Here is a 9,312-nt window from a genome sequence, read left to right as displayed (position 1 = left end):
GAGCGGCCGGGTCACCGGCTCGGCTCCTCAGCGAAAACCTGAATATGCGTTGCATCTGCTGCCTACTTATACTCACGCTGTGATCAGCAGCAGCTGGATGCAATAATCGCATGCCAATGTGCATTGGCTCGTTTAGTTTACACTCGAAGTGGATTGGTCCCTCTAAGCGAGATCCCAATTTCGTCGGTCAACCGACGTGACGTCTCCGTTCCCTCCTTCAGGGAACGAGGGTTACATACGTAACCGAGACGTTCTTCTGGATTGAGTCTGTCTCAGTTTGTTCTGTTTCTTCATGTGACTCCAGACAGACTGATGATGATCAGATCAGATCTCTGTGTGCAGCACAAACATAAATCTCACTGCATTATTACAATTAATGGCAAAATTAATGTTTGGAAATGTAAACTGATATTTCCTACTGACACACTACAGCAAAAGATTTGACTTACTAGTGAAAATTTCGCCACCACTGCATAATACTGCAAAATTAACTGTGCATTTCTACTCTTTATAGGCAGGAGATATGGCAGCAAAAAGAGCATGATAGTCCTCACCAGTGGTGCGACCGCTGGTGCCGCTGAGGAATTTGTTTTTATCATGAAGAGGCTGGGACGTGCAATGCTTATCGGTGAAACAACCCATGGAGGTTGTCACCCCCCAGAGACCTTCAGTGTTGGCGAAAGCGACATCTTTCTATCTATTCCAATCAGCCATTCAGACACTGCTCAGGGCCCTACATGGGAGGGTGCTGGCATTGCCCCTCACATTCCAGTGCCCGCTGATGCCGCCCTAGACACAGCAAAGGGCATCCTCAATAAGCATTTTTCTGGCCAACAATAAGTTGTTCTCCTGGGCCTGGTATGGAAGCCAAATTATATTGCAAATTAGTTATTTAGAAGGATGGCATGTTGTGAAGATGCTGTCATGATCTGTGTAGATCTTTAAGGTAATGTTTAGAAAGTACCTTTTTCTATTCCTTTTCTTTGTTTCTGTATTATTTCGAACCTAAAGCATGCATTCTTTTAAGCACACTTGGTGGAGGAGAATGCAGTCAATGTTCTCAAAGTGATATTCAATTTAGGCCTTTTCTAAACGTGTTGGGTTCTTTGTGAACTAGTTTCCTTTGTGCAGATTAAAATTTGTTTATGCTTGCGTTGCAAACACCTATACACATGCATATTAACAAACTGAAAATTTGTCTTGAACTTGAATCTTTTTCAGTATAACGGGAAAATTGCGACTTTGGAGTTATATTGAAACCAAATGTTAAAGCATAATAAAAACCACATGGAAACTGTTCTAATTGTAATGTGTTTTAAAGATTAAATCAAAAATTCCTTACAACTGAGGTAAAACGGGTTTAACAAACATAAACCAATTCCAGACATACTTATGTCTCTGAAAGCCTCTTGTGATTTTTCCAGATTATTTTGATCAGATTATTTACCTCTATTTATCCGCTTGCAATCTCAACAAAAATCACAGTTACAACATAAACACACTCACCCACACAACAAAAACAATCTTCATATTTGGTAAGTCAAAAATCCACTTTTTGCTCACTTGAGGTCATTACAAAACTATTATTTTTATACACGTGTTTACTACACCTTTTCTTTCAGAAACAAGCAGCAAAGAACCAGAAGATGGCAGCACATATTCTTTATCAGTTGGCCAAAGTAAGCTGTCAAGCACATCCACTGCCATACTAACATTACAATTATGCAGCACCTGTTGACAACATATTTTACTGGATTATAAATATTATCCTCAATACACTAATGGCACGTGTCAAAGGTAGAGGTCCAACAATAAAAATGGACTGCCATATAAGCTTTGTGTTCCTTCATGATAAACGACCAGTTAAGTTAGGTATGTTTTGAGCACAGTCATGCTGGTTTTGGTCGGTCATTGCTCTCCCTTACGAAAATTAAACATGGTATTATTCTAGTAAAAGTGTAGTAACCATGTTTGGTTGGTATTACCACAGTTTTTCTACAAATACCATTTTTAAACTATGGTTAATTTGTGGTTACCATGGTTGAACTATAATAACCATGTTTTTTTGTTTGTTTTATTTGTAGTAAAACCATGGTTAATTTTCCTAAGGGCTGCTGTTCAAGACGATCTACCAGCTAATATCCAGCATAACCAATATCAGTAATATAGCCTACTAGCATCTAACCTGTTAAATTAAAAATATTGCCAATCACCCGTCTAAGAAGCTTTTCTTCAAAAATTATGACATTAAGGTTAAGTCATTAATTCAGTCATTTGAGAATCCAGCTGTAATATTTTACAGATGTAAACGTAGTTCCGTAAATTAGCCTATCCATTTAGTATTACCTTCACTTTTTTTCTATTAGTATTACCACAGTATTACCTTGCATTTCGGTTTTATATTGGCTTCAGCAGGTGGTGGTGTGGTGTTTCGTTCGTGTTTTATTAATGAATCTTGCGAATGAATCGATTTCTACGTTATCAACGCGCGTGGCGCCAAAGACTGACTGCAGCATGAGCGAATATAATTTAGGGGCTGGCTGTGAACTGAGAATTTCATTGGTTTACCTTCTGAAGAAATGCCTCATTTGATTAACGAGTCCTTAGCTTGAATCGCCTCATTCTTTTATATATATAATACTTATGTGTATATATATATTAGAGCCCGACCGATATATCGTTTTGCCGATTTAATCGGCCGATATGAGCCTGTTGCAGATATATCGGTATCGGCGAATATGCCGCCGATATTAATTTTTTTTTACGTAACATAAAACACAGATAAAATGCTTGTAAATGGTGTAATTACATAGTTTGTCCAGCAGAGAACGCTCCATTGTTTGCTACTGGCAATCTGGATGAAACGCTTTAAAGCTTAAGTGTATGGAATACTATTGAAACTTTGAACGGCCATATCTCCGTAACGGCGCGGCGGATCTGCACCAAATTCGGGGGATCCCTTCAGCTCGAGGAACCCTCTTGAACACCGAATCGAGTGTACATCTTGAGGCCCCCTTTCGACTGAGACCACCCCCGTGTATCTCGGCGTATCGTTGTCACGTCATTATAAGTGTTTGTTCACCACATTTGAGTGATCATTGCAAAAAATGTGTTTATGTATAAAGTATATATTTTGTTTATGTATATACTGTATTCTATATATACAGTAGTACCAGTTAAAAGTTTGGAGACACGAATGGGAAAGTGTCCAAACTTTTGATTTTATAGAATATCGGCCGATATATCGATATCGGCATTTTTTTACTCCCTAATATCGGTATCGGTCCCCCAAAAACCCATATCGGTCGGGCTCTAATATATATATATATATATATATATATATATATATATATATATGTATATATATATGTATATGTATATGTATGTACAGACGTTGTTGAAACGCTTAATTTATTTCTGTTGCTTTTATAACTTGATAAAACTATAGACTATAGAGTCGTGACCGTTTTAAAAGAATCAGTTCAATATGATTGATTCAGTATGACTCACTCACAACACACAAGAAAAATGCTCACTAATGCCAACTACTGGTGTAACGATGTAAACTGCTGAAATGACCTAACTGAAATAGTACACATAAGAAAAGGAGAAAATAAATAAAATAGAAACAATAATTAATTAATCAAACTAACACTAGCTTTGTATTCTTTTTCTATTCTATCTACTTGTTTTCTTTGTGTGTGTGTGTGTGTGTGTGTGTTTACATATATACATATATATATAAACCTTGCTACCTGTAGGCTAATGTGTTGGGCTAACCGAGACTTGTCATAGCACTTGCATTTTATTGCTCTTTTGTTGGTTTTGATTGCTTCTATTGTCCTCATTTGTAAGTCGCTTTGGATAAAAGTGTCTGCTAGATTATTAAATGTAAATGTAATTAATTAATTAATCAATCTTAACCCAACACCTGATATAAGCTACTGCAAGATGGAATAAGAGTAAGAAACAAACATATACTGTATGTATATGTATATGTATATGTACTGTATATATATATATATATATATATATATATATATATACATAACTGATATATAAACTAAACATTCTAAAATGCATACAAATTTTAAATTTACTTCCTCAACATTAGCAGACAAGCACAAAAAACGTCGCAAAACCCATATATTTAGCATATATCCAAAGGAAGGGAGGAAACCTTCGAGGAGCAGGAGAAGAAACTGACCCGATTCTTTTTTCCTTCTTTTTTTCTACAAGGGTAGAAATATGACACCAGCTCCTCATCTGACAACTCTGAGCCTGGGCTCTTTTCTCAAACGATTCCGTCTTTGCTTTGCACATTAACATCAAATATCAAGCGCTTGAACAAAATACATCTGGCCTTTTAACACGTGGATTTAGTGCAGCAACAGTTCTTCAAAATCCCCCAAAACAACAAACCGGCTAGTGTTTTATATAAAGAAAACTAAACAGACACTTTGGAAGTCGTTTTTTGTGGTGTTTTCCTGGACGCCGGCTTTCTGTGCAGTACATTTTGGGAATAGCGCGTTTTCATCTTATCTCAAGTTTGGAGTTACTGGTTTCAGACTGATGTGAGTAAGGACTGCGTCAACATCTGCAAAACTCCTCTTCTTTGTGTGCATCCTCAGCAAAGGCTCTTTTTAGGGGATAATGTGAATGGCCGTCGGCTTTCTTGAGGATTGATGTTTTTGCAGTAAGAAACTATGGCGAGTTCAGTAGTGAAAATGTGTCTTGGCGTACTTTTCTTGGGACTTTTGTTGCTCACGCTTCCATCTGCGAGAGCGCAAGAAGATGTGGAGGAGGAGAGGTCATGTCAGGGCGCCTTTGACTTGTATTTTGTCCTTGACAAGTAAGTAACTGTTACAATTCAATCGTTTTGCGCACTGTTGTTTGAACAAAGAATCCAGTCTCTCTCTTTCTCTGAACATAAAAGAAAGTCAGTCTGTAAGTTATATCTTTAATCTTATTGCTCTAACAGCTGGTAAACGTTCTGGTATGCAACATAAACCTATCAATCACATATAAAGGCAACTTGATCTGTATGAAGTGCAAATGTTAGGGATGTTAAGCTTTTGCAGTCTGTCGGCCTGATGTTTTCCAGACTGAGAGATACTGCCTGGATAAAGTAGGCCAGTACATTTCCATTCACATCCTCCGTCTTTTCCCCAAATTTCTCACATTCCGCATCACCAACATAGATATTCACCAGATGTGCATTGTTTGGTATCACTTGACTGGGTTCAATTAGAGTTCAAGGACAATGCAGTGTATACCAGACAACACATACACTACCAATGACTGTTTAACAGAAGTCATCCAGTTTATTTTTATTGTGCCAACTTGTTGTTTTGTGCTCTGTCTGTGTGTAATGATGAGAAGAGGGGTGGTACATGTGAAGTTTGCTGAATAAGCACTTCAGACGGTCACAACTTCATTCCTCTGTGGTTCTCTTTTCCTGCTTCTTATCCTTTACCATTGTTAAACAGACCCGGAAAAGCAACATCCTTTCCCACGATTTGACTGGGAAGATTATTTACTGGATGTTTAGTCTAATTACACATTTTTTAAAAATGATAGGGTCAGTAAGTAAAGGCAACTTATGTTTTTACATTAACTCATCTAAATAAATTGAGGAATTTCAACTTTTTTTATGAGTAATATGAACTTGATTTAAGTCAGTTTAACCCCATAACTGTCACCCCCCATTTTTTTAAATAGGCATGAAAGTGCACTATCCAAACTTAAATTGTTGTAATTTATGAACACTTTGGAATACAGACCTAAGGTTGGTCTCTTTTTAAAGAAGAAAATCACAAATCAATTTTTCTAAAAATTTAAGTATCAAAAAGTTATAGAAGTTTAAATTTACTGTAAATAAAATGCACTATATTAATTTTATTTTATTTTATATATAATAAATATTTTACATAACATGTTTACATAAAGCCTGATGTCTAAATAAGTTATGTTCCAAATTTGAAGTTTATATGAAAAAAATGTAGGTTCCTGTGAGATTTTATTTAGGGCGTTATAATATATAATTTATGATGATTACTAAAAGATTTGATAGAGAAAAAGGACAACAACAAAAAAGAGCGCCAAGCGTCCCACTGGTGCGACGGTGACAGTTAGTTAAAATAACATGTACAACCAAGAAATTTAAAGAAACAATTCAAGTCACAATTTTCACCTATTTCGATTATTACGATTAAGATCTAAGTCGAAATAGGTGAAAATTGTGACTTGAGCAAAATGTGAGTTGAGCAAAACTGCCTAGTTTGTCTTTACTATCATATATGCTGTTAGTCTTATGAGACTCATGGTAATGTGTGGGTTGTCTGTAACGGTATTGGTCTCATGAGAAAAGGTGTCTCGTATTTATTTGTTTAGATGGGCTTATTGCTTGATCTATGAACACATAGTTGAAGGCCCTTTGATGAAAGGTGATATTGTTTGAGCATGTGTCAGAAGTTCAGCGTGTGCAGCTGTGATAAAGAGAAGAAATGTTTTAGGCCATACTGGATAAAATTAGCAGTGAAAACATTAGAAACCATCAAATACACCATAAATCCTGTGTGCTTTGATTTTCATGTGTCATGCAACATGCTCTGGAACTGATCAGCTGAGTAAAACTATACAATTCATGCGAGGTCCTTTTCCACCCAGTTTTTCTCATAATGTGATGGCAGAAGACATAGCCAACCCAAGCACCCCCCTTTTTCACTTTACAGACTTTGGAAAAACTGACATTTAGTGAAACATCTGCAGCCCTTTCAGAACATTACAAGCCTTCAGCTTCAACAATTTAAGTAATTTCCTGCATGCATTATTCAGTGTTTTTAATCACCGTGCCGTTGCGTGCAGAGGGCAGAGTGTTATTTTTTCTGTATCTGTTTTATCACCAAATAAGCTGAAGTTGAAGTATCGAAGCATCACAAACAACAGCTGTATTGCACAAGAGTGCTTGGCTTCAGGTGCACCATTATTGGACTTCTGGCTTTTCTTGGATTTGTTGGCATGTTTATCTGTCGAAAAGAATTCATCTCATCACAACCTCACAATGAGATTTAAAAAAAAAAAATCAGGTCCTTGAAAGCACTAGGGAAGTAAAGTTTGAACATCTTTAACCTTTAAAAATATTGTAATCTAAAACAATTACCACTGACCAACACAAACAGACTGACCAGAAGGTTAGAATTAAATATCCTCTTTCCTAAAAGTAAATTTGCTGTATATCATTGTGGAAAGTCCCAGCATATCAGTGGAATATTGGTTATATAAAAAGAAAATGTGGGGCTAAAAAAGGGCCAGATTTATAGAAATGATTTCGTAAATTGACCTCAAGATTGTCCTTCAAGCCTGGCATCATTGCTTCCACTTCTGCTTTCATGTGTCCCAAAGGCTTTCTGGGAAGTCACGGCCTTGGGTAGTGATTCAGAACCAGTCTACCCGTTCATGGCCTGCTGTTTAACAAGTGGAATAAAACAAAGAAACTGTCCGTGGGAATGCTTAGTGTGCTATTTGCACTGTACAACTCTTTTGCCGGTGCCATTTTTTAGGTTCTTTAAAAAGAGAACTTACCCAAAAATGAAAATTTGCTCATCATTTACTCACCCTCATGTCATTCCAAACCTGACTTACTTTCTTCTGTGAAACACAAACAATGTTTTGAAAAACGTCTTGTCCATATAATGCATTTCTGTAAGAGTAGAGTATTGCATTAGCAACACCAAGGTCATGGATTTGATTCCCAGTGAATGCTTGAATTAAATCAATTAAATTGAATTGAATCAGATCTACACTTGAAATGCAATGCAAGTGACTTGAGATAAAAGCATCTGCCAAATGCATAAATGAAGGAAAGGCAATAAAGGGCAAAATAAAATAACATTGGATCCCATTGAAGACCTTGTCAAAGACCTTGTAATTTTAGTTTTTAGCCAATGCATTTTAAGCTGTCGCTCTGCATCCCTCTGACCACCTGACTCTTGGGATTGGTCATAAACAATGTCTGGACACATATTGCGGTCTGATTTACTTCATCTTTATGATTGTTTTGAAACATCACTGTGTTAATCATAGTTTTGGTTCCACTAACTGTTGTTTAGCTTAAGATAACCCAAGCGTTGAGTCATCTGTTTTAAAACCGCCAGAATAACAGCCGTAGTGTGCCAATGATTCATAAATGTCAAGCCCTTCTCTGAGAGCCATGTCGAGTTTCTCCCCTAATACACCCAAATTCAGCTTTACCTAACCTCCTGGAACTGTTTTAGGAGACATGCATTCCTAGTTAAATGTTATCACACACCACAAATCTCCTTTCTGGATGCAGACCAGAAACTGCTATGAAGTTTACTCAGGGCGTAAAAAGTATTCGGATATGCAGTGTTCTCAGAGCAGCACAGAAAACTGAAAGACTAAAATTGAGAAATTCAGAATCGTAAACTCAGATTCCCAGCACAGATTTTAAAAAAGGTTAGAAAGGTTAGAAACTGAAAGGTTTTTCAGTTGAACTGGAGTGCAGTCATGCATCATCATAGAACTTGATGCATTAACCAAATTTCTATGAGTTTTTTTTTTCTTGACACATTACCATTTTCAGAGCTTCTGAGATTTATTGTAAAAAAACGAGAAGAAGCTTTGGCTTTTAAATACCACTCCAACAACCAGCCCCAGCTGTTTGCTAACTATACTTGGCCAATGAATTAGACCCACTCCCATTCTTTCAAATACACCTCTTTTTTCCCAAATCACGTCAGTCAACCCAAAGTCTGCAAACATGTATGAGTTAAAGGTCTCCTGAAATGCTTAGAAACACGCAGTGTTACTCTGTGTTGACGTCATTTTAACTGAAACAGGAAGACCTTTTTAAAATATCCAATAGCGTTCGTTTATATCACAGCTTGGGCTAGAGCCGTTCAGAGCCATTGAGCTCCGTAAAGCCGTATTTGACAACCACAATCTCATCCATATTGCTATAAAATATAGCATTCTGTGTAGAATTCAAATAGCTCCGATACATTTTGTGGTCTGCGTCGACTCGCGCATGTGATCCGCTCCGTGCTATCGTGTCTCTGGACCGGAGCAGAGTGTGTGTGCGGTGCGGTGGTTAGCGTGACACAGCGCCAAACCAGACTTCTTTGTTTCCTCAATGGAAAGCATATTTACACTGTTTGAATCGTTCCCTGTCCCCTATATAGTGCACTACGTGCCATTCACTGTACAGAAAATACTAATTCTGTGGACAAGTGACCGATCTCAGCCGCGGCTTCAGCATCTATTTTATAGTGTAGGGGGCGGGGCTTCAAC

The 9,312-nt window shown here is 37.3% G+C and overlaps 2 protein-coding genes across 2 annotated transcripts in view; both read left to right on the top strand.

The window, feature by feature from the left end:
• Positions 1–1,448, top strand: part of LOC107653968 (retinol-binding protein 3-like) — a 4,383-nt gene extending 2,935 nt beyond the window's left edge. The window contains exon 4 of the mRNA XM_016440823.1: positions 515–1,448. Coding sequence (XP_016296309.1) covers positions 515–840 — 326 coding nt within the window. The 3' untranslated portion in view covers positions 841–1,448. The remainder of the gene's footprint in view (positions 1–514) is intronic.
• Positions 1,449–4,251: 2,803 nt separating this feature from the next.
• Positions 4,252–9,312, top strand: part of LOC107653967 (anthrax toxin receptor 1-like) — a 32,424-nt gene continuing 27,363 nt past the window's right edge. The window contains exon 1 of the mRNA XM_016440822.1: positions 4,252–4,852. Coding sequence (XP_016296308.1) covers positions 4,707–4,852 — 146 coding nt within the window. The 5' untranslated portion in view covers positions 4,252–4,706. The remainder of the gene's footprint in view (positions 4,853–9,312) is intronic.

This window comes from Sinocyclocheilus anshuiensis, unplaced genomic scaffold (assembly GCF_001515605.1).
Source record: "Sinocyclocheilus anshuiensis isolate Anshui unplaced genomic scaffold, SAMN03320099.WGS_v1.1 scaffold454, whole genome shotgun sequence".
Classification (NCBI taxonomy): Eukaryota; Metazoa; Chordata; class Actinopteri; order Cypriniformes; family Cyprinidae; genus Sinocyclocheilus; species Sinocyclocheilus anshuiensis.
Note: the sequence above shows the minus strand (reverse complement) of the source record. Positions and strands in the feature narration are given on the sequence as shown.